Source organism: Fistularia commersonii, chromosome 20 (assembly GCF_037954325.1).
Source record: "Fistularia commersonii isolate RoL2024-O1a breed Wild chromosome 20, RoL_Fcom_v1.0, whole genome shotgun sequence".
In the NCBI taxonomy this organism is placed as follows: Eukaryota; Metazoa; Chordata; class Actinopteri; order Syngnathiformes; family Fistulariidae; genus Fistularia; species Fistularia commersonii.
The window spans coordinates 4,922,096-4,942,338 of record NC_141303.1 but is presented as its reverse complement, the minus strand read 5'-3'; the positions used below and the strand labels follow the sequence as shown (position 1 = coordinate 4,942,338).

The 20,243-nt window shown below is 38.9% G+C and overlaps 3 protein-coding genes across 4 annotated transcripts; 1 reads left to right on the top strand and 2 right to left on the bottom strand.

The window, feature by feature from the left end:
• Positions 1-706: 706 nt before the first annotated feature.
• Positions 707-8,974, bottom strand: ccnc (cyclin C). Its single transcript, XM_086166971.1, has 12 exons — positions 8,843-8,974; positions 8,370-8,476; positions 8,087-8,171; positions 6,395-6,464; positions 6,130-6,181; positions 5,955-6,010; positions 4,460-4,495; positions 4,266-4,357; positions 4,094-4,161; positions 3,913-3,992; positions 2,954-3,072; positions 707-2,578 (listed from the first exon to the last, which is right to left on the bottom strand). Exons 1-12 carry the CDS (start codon positions 8,872-8,874, stop codon positions 2,524-2,526), a joined length of 852 nt encoding a protein of 283 aa, XP_086023097.1. The 5' UTR covers positions 8,875-8,974; the 3' UTR covers positions 707-2,523.
• Positions 8,975-9,383: 409 nt separating this feature from the next.
• On the top strand, positions 9,384-13,762 carry ngs (notochord granular surface). Of its 2 annotated transcripts, none has more exons than XM_086167421.1 (11): positions 9,384-9,625; positions 10,451-10,613; positions 10,805-10,954; positions 11,092-11,211; positions 11,500-11,595; positions 12,051-12,185; positions 12,311-12,421; positions 12,500-12,610; positions 12,742-12,866; positions 13,018-13,359; positions 13,451-13,762. In XM_086167421.1, the coding sequence occupies exons 1-11, from the start codon at positions 9,429-9,431 to the stop codon at positions 13,452-13,454; spliced, it is 1,554 nt and encodes a 517-aa protein (XP_086023547.1). In that variant the 5' UTR covers positions 9,384-9,428; the 3' UTR covers positions 13,455-13,762. The 2 variants fall into 2 exon arrangements, with proteins under 2 accessions (XP_086023547.1, XP_086023545.1); XM_086167419.1 differs by having other exon boundaries at positions 13,446-13,760.
• Positions 13,763-13,778: 16 nt separating this feature from the next.
• pgm3 (phosphoglucomutase 3) lies at positions 13,779-19,394 on the bottom strand. The gene is made up of 13 exons (XM_086167583.1): positions 19,265-19,394; positions 18,247-18,455; positions 17,946-18,130; positions 17,575-17,642; positions 17,354-17,487; positions 16,884-17,076; positions 16,516-16,673; positions 15,620-15,703; positions 15,444-15,542; positions 15,148-15,267; positions 14,919-15,041; positions 14,385-14,558; positions 13,779-14,298 (listed from the first exon to the last, which is right to left on the bottom strand). The coding sequence occupies exons 1-13, from the start codon at positions 19,392-19,394 to the stop codon at positions 14,209-14,211; spliced, it is 1,767 nt and encodes a 588-aa protein (XP_086023709.1). The 3' UTR covers positions 13,779-14,208.
• Positions 19,395-20,243: the final 849 nt, after the last annotated feature.

The following is a 20,243-nucleotide window of genomic DNA, read 5'->3' as shown; positions in this document are numbered from 1 at the left end:
CTTCTACTGTTGGACCCCTTAATAAAATAGACCTAGACAATGAGGGTCTTCAATAGACAACAATATGAAGTTAACTGTCAAACCTGAATCAGCGAATCCCTTCATTAAATTTCCCCAAAATTATTTTTCATTCATTTGTTACAAGTTTAAACATCTTCACTGAGTTAACCTTTTATTCCATTTAATGGTTGCCAACTAGTCGAACACTTTCGAGGACCCTTGTAATATTTGAAACCTGTTGTAAACTGCCTTTGAATGACTCATTCAGCTGGACTTGCTGCTCCTTGTTTTATTTTGAAAGGCGGGTCCCAAAGCGTTTCCGGTTTGTGACGTAGTTCTCAGTAGCTTTACACAGTTATGTTGACGTCACGGGGCCTGGCTGCACCATGTGATGAACACTTGGGAGGAAATTGCTGGAGAGAAAAAGTGCACCGGAACAAGGGTTTCTGAGCCTTCGGAATCACTTTTTACATAAAATTATTCATGACCCACGACCTTCCTATTTTAACACTCATTGATCTAATAATGTTTACCTAATCACAATTTCTGTGATCTTTAATCATGTCCTTAAGGTTTACCACTAGGGGTCCTTCTGTAGCCTGTCCACTAAGTTGACATTGAGGTTAGGTGAACATGAAAATGACCTCTTGACGTCCATTACATTTATTATTAATGTAACAGCTTCAATAACAAGATTGAATGGCCGTTTGCAACATAGTACATTTTATTTCCATTGATGAGCCATCCTGCGAATTCACAATCACAGATTTTCAAGTTTGTATTGATTTAAAGAAAAAAAAAATGTTTAGAATGTTTTAGCCATAACGAGAGATATTTAAGTGGGTTAAGCCCTTTTATTTTGACACCCACTCAAGTGCACAGTTGTGTAACAGATGGAGCTGCTGAAGGGGAGGAAAAATGCCGGAAGGCAAAGCTGAATGAGGAACTAAATGGCAGTGGAGCCCACTTCTCTTTGATTTAAAAAGAGAGATTGACCTCCACATGATACTCGATGTTTATATTCCTATTTGGCTGATTTAGAATCAAAGTGTCCGGGAAAGCCACTGTAAGATGGATGAAATCCCTGGGAGTTTGCAGTGGTTTGGGGGGGGAGGGCTCACTCAAACCCCTTGTGAGTGACCAAAGGTAAAAGTGCATATAGGGGATGTTCATAATGAAAAGCCTGATTATTGACACAAAACAATATTGGATAGAATAATTTTACGCCAAGAACTCTTTCTTCCGTAGAAGATATTAAATCTTTTTTTGGGAGCCCAAGCCCTTCAAAATGTACTGATGAAGATGGTTCACCTCCGAGAGCAAAATCCTCCAATTAATATACATTTCAACACTTCACCTGAATGGAAAATGTGCTTCTAATCAGAGTACCTCTGTCATCAGCAGCTTTTATTTTTGATAAGGCTTTAAAAGTACCTTGTTTTTGGTACACACCCACCCACACACACGCGCGCACACACACACACACACACACACACACACACACACACACATAGCCGCTTTTGAGTAATTAAATAAATGGTAGTTGGTGAGTTTTGAGATAAAAAAAATTGTGAACGAAATAATGTGGACTAATTGAATGACCATGAATTGATTTAGCAAAAAAAAGTCTGAGTAGCATTTTTTTTGCAGCTGTAAAACACTTGAAATAAAAGGGGTACTTTCATCTGGAGCACAAATACAAAGCTAAAGCAGTTCATGATTTCTATTCTAGTTTCATTAATTAAGCAAAAACATGGACAGTAACAATAATAATAATAATAATAATATTTACAAAAAGGGAAATACTGGGTTAAATTGTCGTTCTTTTAAACAGTAAATTCTATTAAAGAGTTAATAACAACTGTGAAGAAAGATTTGTTGCCACTGATCATCATCATCATCATCACATTTTCAAGCACATCACAGTTGCACGTGGTGATTTCCATTCAAAGAGCACAAAAAACTTTTTTTACAGACATTAGTAGAAGACTAATAATAGTCCCTGAGGAATGAAAACCCACCCTGACAGGCCAGTAGCGCATCTTAACCCACAGACACACAAACACGCACACGCACAGTACTTGTGATCAAGTTTTCGCAACCCTCCTGTGGAACTCTGTATAAAAACGATTAGCTCTTCTGGAACGTTCAAGAGTGTCAGGATCGTCACGATGCGTCTGTGTTGTGAACACATATTTTCAGACCCCCCCCTCAGCTCCCTCTCCTCCTGCACATTGTAGTTCATTTCAAGTCTGGAGCAGAGAAGAGAGGCCTCACCGAGACACCACAAGTGCCAGATGATGTCACCTGTCGACGACTAGCTGCAGGCATTTTGGTCCATAGGTGATCGGTAGAGGGGAAGAGTTGAAGACACGGCTGTCAGAGTTGGGTAACGATGAAGGGCATCTGTCGGCTGAAATGTGATTTTTTTTTTTTTCCAGCTGATATCGCTAAAGTTCTGCTGGGTGACACCTTACGATGAATTATTTCGCTGCATGGGTTCAGCAGGATTTAGCTGTCGTGCTATGACTGGCTGTAGGAATTGCTTTGGTTCCCATTGGAACTCTGGTCATTCTCACTGCGAATAAGATAGAAAATGACTACATGTCAGCTGCAGCATGATAGAATGACATATAAAGGGAAAGTCAATAGTGCTGTCCTTGATAGCAGTAGTTTACAATATTTCTTGAGCATGGAATATTATGTGTAGTCATATAGATTTTTACCAGACCGTGGTCAGAGTGTATTTCTAAACTAGTGATTTAGAGAAAAATATTGCACATTTTGACTTCAATTCTAAAGAAATACACAATACCATGTTACACTTAAAGAAAGATATTTATGTTGAAAAACTGTGTTTTGGGGGTCAACTGAATCAGCTTGTGATTGAGTGTCCCACCAGGTAAAACGCAGCATACAGCTCACAGTTTTCCTACTGCGAACTTGGTTTTACCTGTTAGGTGGTGGTTTGGGCTTCGGCATCTTGTTAAGAACAGCTGCTATCTCCTTCCTATCATCAAAATTTTTCCACTGGTCATAAAGCTTTAGAATCACTCGAATAATCTCCAAGATCTTAAACAGAGAAGACACAAATATGGGAATTAGTCCATACTGACCAGAAACAATACATGTAAAAGAAGCTTGCTGAATAGAAATGTTTTGAAAAGCGGCTGTCAATTACAATGGGGAAAAAAAGAAACAAAAAGGCTTCTTCACAAGTGATAAACTGAATTTTAGCAAATCATACACATTTATTAGTATTTTATTCACCATTTTATTAATGCATTCAGTCCTTGTTAAATTGATTCCTTGTTAAATGACTTGCTCCTGCAACATGAAGTTTTCATTAAATGGATGTTTATGTTTATCAGACTATAAGAAATATACCACTTTTATCAAATTAGCAATTTAAAAAAAGCTAAGTGGGAAAATAAAACAAAACACATAAGACACCTAGACTTCAAATTAGCCAAATCTAGAAAAAGTGGCGAGGAAAAAAAATACTAATCAACATGAACATAATGTATTTACTGAAATTACAGTTAAAATTTTAGATTAGTGATGCTGTGTAAATGCTCATGTGTAAATTCGGAGACTTCTGAATAGAAAGCCAGAGAAAGCAAGGGGCTTTGTATGGCGTGTTCCTTTGTGTCCATGCCACGCCCTGGTCACAATATGAGGAAGCAGGCCAACATCTTCATCATGTGCCTGTTCAATGAATTTGATTTGAACTGATTTCAATCAGCTCAGCCTCAGGCTTGAAGCTCAGCTTTAAGAGAGGGGAGAATTGTGCCACACATCCCCCCTTTCTGCCACAAAGCAAAATATTTTGAAATCAAACTATATAGTTTTGACTTACCATATCCGCAATATTAAAAGGCTAATTTACCTTTAACAGTGCAACAATCTTACCTTGTCCATATCGACAGAGAGCTCAGCAAACCACTGCCTGGCATCTTTCTGCTGAACAACACAGGCCACGTGCAGGCAGGCTGTGGGAGGAGGAGATCAACTCATCATCATCATCTACCAAATACATGAAGTCAGTAGCACCATGAAGCAGCTGTACTGAGAAATGGGACGCAAATCGTACCCAGGGCGATCATGAAAGGAGGGTAGAGGAGACACAGATCTGTCCTGTAGGTGTCATTCACTATTCGCCTGGTGCAGACAGACAACAGCACAAACAGTAAGGATAACTACAAAACTCTTGTTAATGACACCATATCATTTCTACTCAAGAAGAGTGTGCAGACAAAACACACCAGGCCAGTGGCAGCAGCATGTCTTCCTGTCCCATGTCCTGCACATACTGTAGCAGGGGTCTGTAGGGGTGGTACACAATCAAGCAGCAGTCCTGAAATATAAAATAAAGACATCAAATCAAACAGTGTCTCAAAAATACAAAGCGGAATTCAACACAAATTACCGTAATTTGTACAGAAGCTTCTCAACTCACCATCAACTCTAGAAGGTAGAACTCACACTCTAATATCTGCAAGGATAGAAATTAAGCATTGACAAGGCACCAATATGTTAACAGCTAGTTTTTAAATAAATTCATAATGGTCAACGCCTCACATGGATAACCTTGGCGCATGTTCACAAAGCTGGAAAAAAAAGGAAATACAATCTCCCCAGTTCAGAAATGGTGATACTATACTGCACTGAATAGCTTGTGACAAATAATTTAGATTTTTAAGTTTATATATATATATAGGTTAAGTGGCTTACACCAACATTGGTTTATGCATTAATTTGGATATCAGGAGAAAAGGTTGGGAAATAATTGGACATATCTATTTAGTGTAGAGAGTAAGGGGTAAAAATTAAAGTTATATGCTTAGTTCGATTTAAAGTCTTGCATGGAAAGCCTGCGTGGTGTGTGGTCAAGCAAGGCAAGCTTCACTGGGGCATTTATGAAAGGAATAAAATGGAGTGGATTTTAATTATGTTATCTTTCGCACACTCAGAGCTGAATTTGATACCTTTGTTAAACATCCTGGCTGCCATCACGGCCCTCTCTGTTCTTGTGCCATCAACTTTATTAATATGTCTCCGAAGATAGACATGAAATATTAAGAAGTTGCAGCAAAGTGTCAACTCATGAGCTGCAGTGTGAACCACTCCTTCCTTTTATCACTTCACGGTGGCTCGCTATAAATAATAGTTTACATGGTTTTCTGGACAGGCAGCATGTCTGAGAGGCACGAACGACATGGCATTAGTGTGGAGCTCATGGCTAAATGGCAGCGGGGCGCATTATTTGACATCTCAGTGAAACATGCTCCACTAAATAAACACATTATTGACTAGGAGGGTGTTATCCTTTTCTACTGCTTTTTTTACTTTAACAGTGTGAACAATAGCTGTGGAATCTTTCATATTAGTAAACAGTGAACTGTGAAACAGTAACACTTGCACATAGCGCATAAATAACTTTGCAGGGGGAGCTGAATGATTACAGTATATAAAGCTAAATAGGGTTTATTGGAATAGCTGAATTGGGGAATCCTGTCTGTTGTTTTTCCATGTGTGCACTGTACATCAGGGATCGTACGACGCCATTTATTTAAAAAAGACTGAATACCTACAAGCTTGTTAATTTTTTTGTGCAAATTGCCTTTCCACTATGTAGTACTGATAATAAGATGTTACATAAAATGAAGAAAAAAACATCCCAATTATGAATGCAACTAGAATGGTGAGTCAAGTTGCAAAGTTATGGGATATGATGAACCACCAAATTGACTTAATAAATAATCAAAAATGGAAGGACGAAAAAAAAATAACACTGCACTTGTGTGACTTGTTTCTCACACAAAAGCTTTCAGGAACACATCTTGTGAACTATAGTGACTTATATGACAAAAAGGTTTACTTGGAGTACACACTTAGCAAGTATTTCATTTTAATATCTGTAAAAATAAAAATTGCACCAGAGGTTTACTTACATGATTCATTCGGTAAGGGAACTCCTTTGGGAAGGCATAGGAAAATCTGGTTTTCACTGTTTGAGAAAATAAAATGTTTGAATTGTCTTTACACTTTACAAGAATTTTAGAAAGAAATGCATTTTCACAGCGTTTATCAAGTAAAGAAAATGGATCACTTAATATGCCTACGTACACACAGATGTTGCCGCAGAGATTAGCCTAGTGTTGGACACGACTCCAAATTCCTAGCAGACATGAATGTTAGAGATTAAATAATATAAAACATAGAAACCAAGTGCCCATAAGAGTAGATTGATTTAAACATAGTCCATATCTGAGATACCTGTGACTGAGGACAAAAATATGTTAAAGATATTGAGGCTTAACAAAACATGGACTTGCATTTTAATAACCACTTATTCCTGAAATGTGCTAGTTTACAATTCATGAGTTTGTACCTCAACTTTAGAAGCCAGGAAAACACAGGTGGGGGCCATGAGAACTGGATCAATGCTTTTAAGAGAATATCTGAAAGAGATCAGTTTATAATGAGGAACAAATATGTTCACAACAGTTTCAATATTTACAGAAAAGTAAAAAAACTAACAAGCTATTGCTATGTTAGTTAGAAATGCACCACTTGCAGCACAGTGATCCATGGATTGAGTCATTTGTAAACATGCTTGTTAATGAAGACAACATTGGCTAACTTGGCTACGCTTGGCAACAAGGAATAATGTGATTAGTCCATGGTGGCTGAGCTTGTCAAGGATATGCTACTTTCTTAGACTGAGCTATCCCTTCCATAAGACTAAACTTTGGATATTGCTTATTCAACCTTCCATGTTCTTACATTTCCCCTCTGTCACAACAAGAGAAAGCACTTATTGGACTTTTGGTCTGTGTTAAGCATTCCCATTAAAAAATAATAATAATAAAAAAATATTATTATTATTATTATTGCACACACACACACACACACACACACACACACACACACACACACACACACACACACACACACACACACACGGAGAGTGTGGAAAACAGTTGAAGAGACGGGTTCAAGCAGATTGGAATGGGTGGAGAACAGTGTTAGGGATACTATGAGAGAGAAGACTATCGGCCAGAATGAAAGGAAAGGTGTACAAGACAGTGGTGAGACCAGTGATGGTGTATGGCCTAGAAACAGTAACAATGACCAAAAGACAAGAGGCAGAGCTAGAGGTCGCAGAAATAAAGATGTTGAGGTTCTCTTTGGGAGTGACCAGGATGGATAGGATCAGGAATTAGTCTATCAGAGGAACAGCACATGTTAGGTGTTTTAGAGAAAAGGTCAGAGAAGCCAAACTGAGGTGGTTCTGTCATGAACAAAAGAGGGAGAGTGACTATATTGGTAGTGGATGATGGAATTGGAGCTGCCAGGCAGGAGGTCTCGAGGAAGACCAAAGAGAGGATTTATGGATGTAGTGAGAGCTTGGTGTGAGAGAGGGGGATGCAGAAAATAGGGTTAGATGGAGAAGGTTGATTTGCTGTGGTGACCCCTGAAGGGAAGAGCTGAAAGAAGAGGATACATACATACATATACGTATTTACACACACACATACACATATATTTATATATATATAAAATGATATTTTATATAATATATTTATGGTGCGGCCTGGCTTAGGGGGTTACAGCGGTCGTCCTTGGAACTGAATATTCCTTGTTAAATTCCCAGTTCCTCGCCTGTCAAAGTGTTATTGAGCAGGACACTGAACCCCCAACTGAACCCCCAACTGCTTTCCTGGTACTGTTCCTTATCTGCCTTCTGCTCATGGTTCTTCCATGATGGATTAAATGCAGTAATCAATCTTCACTGATGCTGTGCTCTATATATAACTGAATGTAACAATAAAGGTATCTCTTCTTCTTCTCTATAAAAAGCACCCCACTCCATCAAGTTGGGAGCTTGGGCTGTGTTGTGAACATATCCGTATGAAAATGAGCATAGTATTATATGATGCAGAGCAGCTGTAATACCAAATAGTTATGAAACTATTGGAAACATTTTACTAGGCTAATATCGCAAGATGACATATGACATGATAACACCACATATTTCAATGACTGATAATTACATTCTTGGTTGTCACAGTTTCTTTACCTTGCATAGAAACGTTTGAAGTAGACTGTAGCAGTGGCAATAACCTGCTGCCTTAACTTCAGGTGTTCTCCCAAAGCTTGGATGACTGAAAAAGCAAAAATATTGCAAAACAAATTTAATGTACTTGTTTATTCCTTACTATTCATTAGCCAAAATCACTGTTATCATTATTGTAAAAGGTAAAGGTAGGGTTACAGGGAGAATAAACATTTGGAATAGCATGAATAGTGATTTGTCCTCTGTTATTATCATCACACGTTAAATATTGATCAAAATTAGAAACCATTAGCAAAGAAGATCTGCAGCTTCCAGTACTCCTCTTCAGAGAGAAATTTGAGATCCTTCTGCCGTTCTTTCATTAGATCTTGCTTGTCCAGCACCCACTGTAGACTTATGATGATAAAAATAATGCACATTTCAATTTCACCATCCGTTTTACTAGTTAAGTTTAGAGAAACATTGTGAGTAGTTAACAAATCTGGCAAATTGGCACAATGATAATTAGCACAGATGTTATCTTGCTACAGTCGAGCAATAACATCCAACATATTGGGCAATTATAGTTTTAACTGGGCATTTCTTTTCAATTTTCCTAGGGATAATCTAGTTCTTTAGATATTAAATAAAAACCGAGGCAAGAATTAAAGAAAGACGCCTAGCATTTACAGCGCTAACCCTAGGCCTTACAACAAAGACGATGGGTTATTCAGTACAGATCTTAGACATCATATTTGTAGTAAAAGAAAGAAAACTTACTAATGGGAACTTTGCCAGAAATTTCCTGCCATGTCAAGGATGTTGAGGTAGAAGAATAAACTTTAAACTGTTATTCCACTGGTTCAAATCAGTGGGCAGCACAGAGAAAGTTGTTATGCTATTCAGACGGTGGTGTAACGTCAAAGCTCTTCCGTGTAGCAACACGGGAGCAAGTCCGCTAGTTCCGGATTAATGTTTCAGCTTTATAACGGGTAATAGTTTTATTTCCAAGTTGTTGTTTGTTTTATCATAATGTTGAATAAGAATACAATTTTAGGAACTCCTTTATTTTAAAATGTTTGTTATAAATCAATATATAAAAATATCATACAAAAGTACGAAACATTCGTAGTCGACTCGCCCCCAGGTGATACCAATCCTCCTCGAGATACTGCTTTTTTCAATTCCCATCCTTGACATCAACTTGATAAATGTTTGTAGTGGCGGTCAGACGTGGGTTGGGGAGGTTCAACATTCCTCCAGTATTAAGGGAAGGGTTTTAGGATATAAAGGAGCCCCCGGCATCCGTGGGTGAGAGCGAATCAGTCCCCTGGAGAAAAAGTCACAGCACAGCAGGAGAGTCATCATGAGCCGCAGCCCGGAGAGGATGTCCTCATACCGCCGTCATTTCGAGGGAGCCTTTGACGGCGCTCCCGCCATCCAGCTCCGGATGATCAGTCCGTCCCCGACCCGTAGGGAGGCCCGGCACCGCTCGGTGAGCTTCACCCGTGGAGACAGGAGAGTGGGGCGGAGGGGCATCACTGACAAGAGTCGTGTAACCAGGTAGGTCACTTTTTTTCATCCCGATACAGAAACATAACTACCACTGCAGCAAAAAAAAAAAAAAAGAAAAGAAAAGAATACATGAATAAATCACAGTAGTTACAAGAGAGGACGAGGTTCTGAGGGCTGGGTGAGATCATACGAAAAGTTTGGAGAGAGAAGAAGAAAGTTGGTGGGGATTTATTTTAGTCCACTATTCTTTCAAATTTGACAGGAATTGGAAATATAATGTGACATTCAAAGAAATTTGCTCACGCAAATATTATCCTCTTAAGGTATGGGCATTTTGATAAAAGTGCCTAGCTATAAGTGATTGCATCATCAGACTTTTTAATTCCTCTTCCTTCAGCTGCAGGGAATCTTCAAATCTTTGCACTTAAGACCTGAAAACACTTTATAGCCTTGACTTTGACACTTTATAGTTTTATTTGTATTTCCTATCCCTCCCCCCGCCTTTTTTTTTTCTTTTTTTTATTGTTTTTACAATTTCCTACGATTATTTATTATTGTTATGTTTTACTTGAGACTCTGGCACAACAATTTCCCTCGGGATAAATAAAGTTGTTCTTATTCTTATTATTACATTCAGGATATGAAAGATGTTTAAATGTCAGACTTACCAGGAAATGTTAAATTACAATGACCATTTCTTTCAATTACATTACTTTAAGTCAAATTGGGATAAATGAGGTAATTATGTTGTTGGTTTTTTTTTTGCTTATGCATGTCATGTAGTATACTGGCATGAAAAAAGATCAGCCTAAAACCTGTATAAAGTCTTTTGTATTTAAAACCCCACACCTGGTCCTGTCCTGTCTACATCAGTGCAAGTTTGGGAGCCTTGTGTTTTGGTATGTCAATGGGTCTCGGCCCTCAACTGGACTTGGATGCTGCTGCAGCTGAGAACCAGGATTACATGAAAACTCGCTCCACTGAAAGGAAGGAGATGATGGCCCTCAACGATCGCCTGGCAGTGTACATTGAAGAAGCAAGTGTTCCCACACACTATTTGAATTTGCTCTCATGTTTCACTCGTTTTCAACATTTTTTCCTAATGGAACTTCATTCACCCAACATCAGGAAACATAAATTGACCAATTACTGTATAAAGCACAACATGAAATGGTAAGTACCAAAACAGGGCAGAGTAAAGAAGGATTTTTATTATCTGTCCTGTAGGTTCGTACACTTGAATCCAAGAACAAAGTGCTGGAGGCTGAGATTGAGTCACTGAAGAGCCGCCATTTGAGACCGTCGGGCCTCAGGCAGCTTTACGAATCTCAGCTGAAGGAACTCCTGAGGGTCGCTGAACAAATGAAAGTCCAAAGGGTGAGGGAGACAATGTAACGCCGCAATCATGATATGTTGCTCAGACTCATCGAGACTCTTGCATTTCCTGATGCCATTTTCTGTGTTAATTTCTGCTTTTCACAATTGTTTGCCAAACGTATCTTGGGTCTATATAGGATGTGTCCTTGGCTGCCAAGAACGCCATGTTGGGCCAGCTGGATTCATTGAAGGCGAAATATGATGATGCTGTTGAGGCTCGGAAAGCAATAGAGCAAGAGATTGAGGGTCTCCGCCCGGTAACACACAATCAAACCTTTATTTTTGTTCAAAATATGGTGAGGTCTGTGGTATGGACAGAAAAGTACTGGATAAAATGGGAAAAAAAGTATTTTGCCACCCTTTTTCTTGACATCGATGTACATTACAACATATGTTTGGTATGTTTTTTTTTTTTAGTATGTTGGTTTTTTTTTATGTTAAAAGGTAGTAAAACAGTTTCCAAGTTATACATTGTCCTGTAAGTTTGCTCAGTCTCAGTGCTGAATTAGCAACATCCTGCTAAACATATGGGGTGTCTGTACCAGGATGTGGATAGAGCTACTTCTGCAAGGTTTGCCCTGGAGAAGCGTCTAGACAACCTGGAAGTGGAGCTGGCTTTTCTTCAGAGAGTTCACAAAGAGGTATGTGTATTTGTCCACCGTCTAAACATCTGCATAACTGTCAATGACTTGCTGTCAGATCTTCACATTCCTCTCATTTTGTCACTGATGCTTTAATGAGCAAGTAATTGACACTGTGTCCGATTATGGAGGGGAAGATTGTAAACCTAGTGGTCATTAGGACAATATTAGTTTAGAAGCCAATGGAGAAAGGTTGGCCTACATTGTAAGGCACAGTCTTGGATGATACCATGAAATATGTTTCACCTAATTGGAGGTCAGAATTTTTTAAATAATCAAAAAAAAAAAATTCTAATTATTCTCTCGGCATAGTTCCTCTATTTTCATTGTTTGTCACAATGAACTTTGTTATGTGTTAACTAATGAAACTTGGAATTACAATTTTCAAATGCTATCAAAGCATGTCAGAAATAATTTTGTGACTCATCTCACTGTGTTGTCTAATTTCCTTGTAGGAAATTGAGGAGTTGGTGCAGCAGATCTATTCAGTCACCACCAAGATTGACATGAGCTTTGGCCTCCCGGACCTGTCCTCTGCTCTCAGACAGATTCAGTCTCAGTATGATAGCATTGCTGCCAAAAATCTACAGGTATCACACAACACGGAAACCATATCATGTAACTTGATGCAGTCTTGAACCACATGAAGGAGTGCAATCAGATTAATGATAGGTAAACATCCGTGTCCTATTCTGCTATGTTTGTGCTTTTCCAGGAAATGGACGGCTGGTACAGGACAAAGTTTCAGGATCTGAGCAATGCCTCCACAAAACATGTTCATAGTCTGCGTGGCGTGAGAGAGGAAATCGCAGGTTTTAAAAAAGATGTGAGCTATGTTTTCTTTCCTTCTACAGGTTAAAAAATAAACTCCTATGAGATGCTAAAAGTGGTTATTTCTCTGCAGATTCTCAGCAAAGAACGAGAACTTGATGCACTGAAGACCAGAAATGAACACTTGGAGGCTCAGATCCGTGATGCGATGGAGAAATACAAGAAAACGGAGAATGACCTGCAGGCATGTAGAATATTTGGCATGTACATTTTTTTATAGCCATATGTGACACACAATGACATTCTGCTAAATGATTTTAGATGTTTTCTAGCCATAGGACTTCAACTTATACTTTTTTTGTTCTGTCACTTCAGGAACGTATTGAAGCGATAAAACTGGATTTGAAAGTGACAAAGGAAAAGATTGCTTTGCTTCTGCGAGAGTATCAGGATCTACTGAATGTCAAGATGGCTCTGGAGATTGAGATCATCACATACAGGTAGATCTACAGCCAGTCTGGCTTTTTGTGTTAGCAGTACTCATTTTTAAAAGTAAAATATGTAATATTGGTGAATTGGCTGATATTTAAGCTATGCTAAAAAGTGACCATGGAAATTTTGTATTTTGACGAACGTGTCTTTATCTAACAGGAAACTGATAGAGGGTGAAGATAGCCGTCTGAGCACCATGGTGCGAAGCCTGTCTTTAACCGGGGGTTTGCCTCTCACATCAAATGCTAGCCTGACTGTTGCATCAGCACCAGTCTCAGCTTCCTCATCAGTCTCAGCCTCAGCAACATTAGCTTCAATGACAGCTCCGGCTTCAGGCAGCACTGAGGCTGCACCCGATCCAAAGCTTGGTGAAGTTTCTGATAAAAGTACTGAAAAAGCTCTGATTACTAGTGCGACTCAAGAGGACTTGGCCTCATTGGACACCCAAGAGGAAGATGGGCAGGCGACTGAAACATCTGAGAGGAAGACCCTTTTAATCAGGTAGAATTTGTACTGCCTGTTATTTGAAATTATTTTGCTGACTGATGGTATATTTCTTATTACCCTATCCTTTGCCTTCTCCCCAGAACAGTTAAGATGGATGCTGACACATACGAGAGTGACTCAAAAGAGCGCACCATCACTATTTCTGGAGCAGCCGATGACACAGACGAAGAATAATTATAGATTTTAATTATTAAAAAGCTTAGAAACGCTAAACAAAAATTGAGTTTGAGAAATCAGAGGAATTACACAAAGTTGCAAAACTAGTATTAAAATAATTAGCAGATTTTACCACTGTCCACTGAAATTTGACATGACACAAGCCATAATCCAGTCACTGTGCTGTCTGCCGCTAACTCTCTCTCAGCTTCTTCTTATGCTAGAGCCAGAATGTCATTTGCAATGACAGAATAAAATGCAAGCAACCACAATTGTATTTTTATTGAAGTCATCAGAAAAGTACATACAATATGTATGCATGGGTATCCAGTCTGTAGCAACCATTATTTTTCCTAAGCAACATTCAAAGGAAGACTTGATTTAAACAGAGCCATGTAAACATCATACTTAAATGTTCCATCTCTTCATGAAGGTTTCATGGAGCACAGTTCATTCTCATAATCGAGCACCAACAAGAAGAATTTCTTTGATATATATTATATTAGTTCATGATTGGACTGAGGAATAATAGCATTGAGTAATATAGCATAATAGAAAACATGATATATAAATGACCATTAATATTACAAAATAATTTTGCATCGGACCAAAATGGATTTTGATAATCACAGTATTAGAAGTAGTGTTCAAGATATGGATTGGAGTGATGGGCATGCAACGTGTTGTCTAGTTCACTGGTTTAGGTTCGCCTCCCACTCCCCCGGCGAGGCGATACACTGCAAGGCTCACTTCATGTGCCAAGGAATCTGCACTCTCCTAAAACACACAGTTAAAGCAACCAAAATATTTATAGTGCTATCAAATCCAGAAATACTTGCTCAGCAAAAGTTCCCCTGGTTTACCTGAGTTTCTGCTTCAGAATAAACTCTGACAACATCCTCGGTGCCAGAAGGCCTCACAAAGGCACGGGCCAGCTGATACTTCCTCACTAAGCTGTCAATGGCGTCTTGCAGTCCAGCTGGGCTCACTGCCCGTCGCTCCGCATCTGTTGTGTCTATCACCCTGCGGTCTGACACCTACAAAATATGGTCATGGGTAAGGACATGTTTAATGTGATTCACCATGATAATGTACTTTTTTTTCTAATAGTTTTTTTTAGCATCATGGCTTTATTTTTTAATTCCTTGGGTTGGTTTATTGAAAATGATTTGGTTTGAAGAACTTAGTCATTACAGACCGAAATCTGTTTGGAAGGAGTTCTTGGAAGTAAACCACAAAGTATTACAGCTGACCAAAATGGAAAAGAGACCTTTAAATTTAGTTCACCCAAATGACATAATTGGGAAATCAATGGCAATGGCAAAGAATGGCAACTATGCCCCGAACATGTTTCAAGGGGAATTTTGCAACAGATTGGTAAAAATACATCAATATACCTTGACTTTTAGCTGCCTGTTTGGTAGATCACTGTAGATGGCATCCCACTGCTGTACAGACATACCTTTAATAGCCAATATAGCTTCGATAAGCAGCATGTCAGAGATAGCGTCACCCACAGTCTTAAGAGATTAAAAAAAAGAACATTAAAATCAATCAATAGACAAACGTGTTTTTTTACAAGATATTTCCATCATCCACTTGGATTGACTCTCTTTGTTTGTCTACCTGATTGATGATATTGATTGTGTTCTGAAGCAGAAGCACCGCTCTCTTCCTCTCGTCATTAATGTTAGGATCTTCGGCGAGCTGCCGGATCTTCTCCTCACTTGCCTTGCTGAATAGCACCTGAACCCAAAACACACTGTGACACCAAATTACAACAAAAGGATTGACACTTGTTTTCTGAAGTAATAAGTGACACCAGATACTATGCTAAAATGTCTCATATACTGTATGAGGGGCTGCTACATTTGTGAATATTCTTGTGATCCTTTCACGTATGTATATGTGAATCTACTCACAGTTCCGTGGCCGTTGGCTTCAAAGTACACACTGGTGTCGAACTGCTGGGCTGCATGGTGGAGGTGCTTCACTCCAGTCTTAGTACACTTCACTATTAACTGAGTCATATGACAGTATGTCAAGCACGTGCTTTTTTGCAGAAGTATAAAAAGTGATGTGTCATAAGTTTTCTCACCTTCATCTTATCTTCCAGGTAACGTGTTGAGCGGCCGTTAGCGTAAGCTGTTTGCACCACGGCAATATTCAAATCCAGGCCAGCCTAAATAGGTAAAAAACAAATGTAATTGAGTATTTGCAATAATTTATTACTAAAGTTTGATCAAAATCATCAGTAAGTGGATACTCATTTGTTATCAATCTTTCAAAGTTCCATGTACGGTATATAAAATACATGTGGGCGGCACGGTGGCACAGTGGTTAGCGCTTCGGCCTCACAGCACAAAGGACCCTGGACGATAAATGGATGGATGGATGGGTAAAATACATGTAAAATATACTACATTATGAAATCTCGTCATATGGACAGAGTAAAAGTACAATATATATAAAAAGTTTAGTTTGTTTCCCAGCAGATGCCTGGCTGGATACCACTGTCATTATTTGTGGATATTTGAAATCTCACTGACCTATAAGGTTTTGGTTTCCATATGCCACAGATGTCATAATGTTATATTTCACTAATATTGCATTTAAGCATAAAAAATTTTCCAAGAAAAACTTTTAAACACAGAAATTAGAAAAAAAAATGTGATACCAAAGTAATGTCAGGTTTGTGTTGTTCTGTTAAAGACACTTCAAGTGAGTTATATTGTCTTTTAATGTGGCGAGAATGTAAACTCTTGCCAAATGTAAACTAAGCAAAAAAAAAAAAGCCCACAATACAAGTCAAATATTGACTTGACCAGTTTTCTGTGACACTTCTAATAGATTTTGGCTGTGTTACATTAGCACTTTTACTGGATAGAGAATAATCACTTCAAATGTATGACTAATTCAATTGATTTTACCCTCCAATGTAAGTATTTGGTTCTACTTACTGTTCTGTTTATCCGATGGAAAGGGAAAGTTTACCTGTGTGAACACCTCTTTCAGAAAAGTGCTGATGAGTGTGGCTATCTTGTCTCCATCCAGCAAGTGAAACCGTCCGTCAGCGTCAGTGAAGTAGTACACGATTCTGTCGGCATCACCGTCAAATGAACAGCAACGTTCACCTGCCTTTAGTTCAATACCTAAGGGAGTGAGGGGGATTCACAAAGTTATAATTTTACATTTGTGAGTTGTGGCAAATAATAGTTTCATATTGGACATCTGTAATTTAAATCTATGACATATATTCCTTTGTGATTATTTAATAACCAGTCCAACGTTAGTAGACAAATCATTGCGGGGATTGAAACCCTCACTTCAGTTTGTTAAAGGATTTAAAAGTCAAGCCACACCTGTTGGGAGTTTTTGCTGCACTTTAACAAAATCAGCTCCACACTGATGGTTCAGAGGTCCCTCGCCTTTGTTGAAAAGGGCAATGTGCAGCTCCCTCTTTAAATGTTTTTCCAGCTCTAGAACTTTTAGGGCCCCAATACCATTGGCACCATCCACAGTGAGGCACTTTTGGTCGTCCGTACGGCTTGATGCCTACAAGAGGACAGGAAAAAGAATCTTCAGAAACATTATGTGAGTAATTACACACTTATGGAAAAACATTTTGTGATACTGTTTCTCTCGTGTGTTCACTCTATTAAACGACATACCCAATAGTTTGGGGGAAATCGAGTCAGCACACGATCAAATGGATTCAGTAAAGAAAAGCAAAGTAAGAAAATCAATTCACAAAAAAAGGAAAACTGAAAGCGAAAACAATGACAAAAGCTAAAGATTGCGAACAGATAGCACAAGAACAAAATAAATGTACATTTTTGGTAAGCTGGATGAAAGCTTGGCAGAGTTTGTTGTAGTATCCTTCGACTGTAGCCTCTCCATATTTGCCGTGTGTGTTCTGACAGCAGACCATGTAATGGAGCTGTGGAGTGGTTACCAGCCCGTAGTCTAAAACAACAGAAATGGAGGAAAAAATGAAGGAACGTGATAGAACACGCAAAAAAATATGGTGATGCCCCCTTTGCTGAAGCTAACCTTTGCTGTGGCCACCAAGAGCACTCACTCCATTCAGCACAGCTTGAGAGAGGCGAGCACTGCTGCTCCTATATTTAGACAAGAAGAATCTTCAGTCAAATAAGAATTGTCACTTCCGTCTCAGGATGTCATAGGGTGAATGTAATTACTGTAACAGATCTGATTGAAGCTGGTTATTCAAAAGTAAAGATTTCCAAAACTTTCAGGAAGTTAAAAGGGTTAATCACTCTAAAACCAAATATTCTCCCCTGCTGTGTGAAACATTATTAAAAGAGCACAGAAAACAAAATGTATGAATTTTGTAGAACATCTTTTCAGTAGCTCAGTTACGATGATTGTAGAAAGAAGTTCTAGAAGAAAAATACACATACCTCGTATCTTTTCCTATAAACACATTTGACTCCTGGCTCATATTTATGGTCTCTTTTTCGACAATGTCTTGTAGTGCAATAATCAAATCTTGCTGCTCTGCGTTGGCAAGACGGGTAGCATATTCCTCCCATACTGGGACCAACATCTCTCCCATAGGATCAATCAGCTTAACACCATTGTCCTCCTGCAGACGTCCAAAAAAAGACAGGGAGAATTCTAATATTAAAAAAAAAATGGGCCTTGATAAACATTTTATGGCAGTGCACAAATAGAAATGGTGTTCCTGAAACTATGTCACACCTCGGGGTTATGAGATGCAGTGACCATGACGCCGATGGTGGCTTTGGTGTTTTTGGAACGAAGAGTGGCAAGTAGTCCCATCCTAAACATGACATGGTCCAACTGTTTGGCATTGGTCCTAAATCCAGCGGTGCCATACTGCAAACTCAATCCTGTGGGTTTAGGGTGCAAAGCAGACTGTTTGGATACTTCCACAAACTCTGGCGTCACTGAAACACAACACAAAAAGCACGACAGACCAGTCAGTGTTAGAAGTGCTTTAGTCATTATCTTGGTAGAACTAGCAGCTCTCCCAAGTACTAGATAAGATAAAAGAACCAGAAATAAACTTGTACCTTTGGTTTCCAATACAGCAATATGTAGTAATACTCTTCATATAGTGAGTAGAATGAGCTTAATATATTTGTTTCAAAATAGTACGATAAACATTTTGCAATTATGTTGACAAATGTTCTATCTATCTGCGCTAACAAAACTGCAGTTGACTGGAATCAAGTATCAAGTAGTTTGCAACACAGAAAATATATTCATAAGGAGAGGTGCCTCAGAACTGTACAAGAGATAAACATAATTGTAAGCCTAAGGTAGTCCCACCCAAAAAGCAGGGAGGTAAAAAATATCGATCCTGTTATTCTTAGATTCACAAATATTCATCATAGGATAAATCTATTATTAATGGTCGTTAGTCCACAATCTCAGTGGTAACTGTAACAACAGCAGAATTACAGGAAATATGCGGATATTTGTGCAGACGAAAAACAAAATGTACAACCGATCAACAAACCATGCCCATATATCACCATGGATAATAACAGGGCAAAGTTTGCATCGGAGTGCAATCTCACAAGATGAATCACATCAAGTGACACTGACAGACCAACTCAGTCAGTGTAAAGAACCTACAAAAACACACATATAATAATAAACTGCAATTTCCGGGGCTCCAAATTTTGTACAGCAGCTAATCAGTTTTCTCTTCATTATTATGAAGGAATCGCGTTGACTTTCATTCACTTACTGTTAGGATTTCTGGGGAACTGTCGCGCAGTGGCAAGTCTCTTCCTGACTCCCTGGCGAGGCCTGATTATCGACGTGGCTTCACTTCCGGGTACGTCACATGACACAACCCTCTCGTGGTGGAGCCTCATTGGTCAATTTCAAGAAGCTCAGTTTCTAAGATGTTTCGTCCGCCTCTTTGACACTGTATTTATTAAGTCAATTCAAAATTAACTAAGGATACATTTTATGAATCTGCGTACCGATTTACACAGTTATTTTCCATGGGTTTGTTGATACATTTTTCTTTTTGAATGCAGCAACATGCTAATATAATCTTCTTTACATCTCCATAACCAGAGCTTTAACTATTTGTATTGGCCACATTATGTTAAAATGTTGTATTTTTTTCGTGCCCATTATCGTGCAGCAATACGTCCCACCTTATATTATGCAAGGATGAAATTAATTATATAATCTCATTTAGATAAAAATAGATTTTAAGATTAGTTAATTTTATACTCAAAATTTAAAATGCTTGCCTGCGTTTACAGTATGCTCAACTGCCTGTGGCAAATATAACTCAAATTGTGACTGTACAACTCTGTTCTCGCCCGATTAATATTCTGCACTTCACAAAACAGAAAGGAAAAACCCAGATCTTTCAAGAACACTTTCAGGCTCGAATCATTTGCAAAATTCCTCCTCATGTATGATTTTGCATTCAATGCGTGTCACCCTCCCTGATGCATCCCCCTGCTGCAGCCATAAACCAGTCACGCTTCTATATTAACCCGTTGTTGAAGCCAAGCGAGTGAATAGTAGCTCCCCCTCCCACCACCCGACGTCGACTCCCCTTTAAGAGGCGTGGGACGATATGCGTGTGTCACCCAACCCTGTCCACGCATGGCTGTGGGGAGGAGAGTAGAGATGGACATATAGATGGGCAAATTAATAACCAGTGAGCAACAGTGATGTGGTATTCACGAACGAGCCGGTGA

Coding starts and splice junctions, on each gene's coding strand:
- ngs (XM_086167419.1), top strand. CDS start 9,429: ATGAGCCGCAGCCCGGAGAGGATGTCCTCATACCGCCGTCATTTCGAG. Junction 11,212..11,499: donor AGATTGAGGGTCTCCGCCCG/GTAACACACAAT, acceptor TGTCTGTACCAG/GATGTGGATAGAGCTACTTC. Junction 12,867..13,017: donor ATTGAGATCATCACATACAG/GTAGATCTACAG, acceptor TTTATCTAACAG/GAAACTGATAGAGGGTGAAG.
- ccnc (XM_086166971.1), bottom strand. CDS start 8,874: ATGGCAGGAAATTTCTGGCAAAGTTCCCATTA. Junction 8,477..8,842: donor TTCTGGCAAAGTTCCCATTA/GTAAGTTTTCTT, acceptor TATCATCATAAG/TCTACAGTGGGTGCTGGACA. Junction 3,073..3,912: donor TCTCTGTCGATATGGACAAG/GTAAGATTGTTG, acceptor TCTCTGTTTAAG/ATCTTGGAGATTATTCGAGT.
- pgm3 (XM_086167583.1), bottom strand. CDS start 19,394: ATGAGGCTCCACCACGAGAGGGTTGTGTCATGTGACGTACCCGGAAGT. Junction 18,131..18,246: donor CTGCATCTCATAACCCCGAG/GTGTGACATAGT, acceptor GGACGTCTGCAG/GAGGACAATGGTGTTAAGCT. Junction 17,488..17,574: donor TCTTGGTGGCCACAGCAAAG/GTTAGCTTCAGC, acceptor CTGTTGTTTTAG/ACTACGGGCTGGTAACCACT.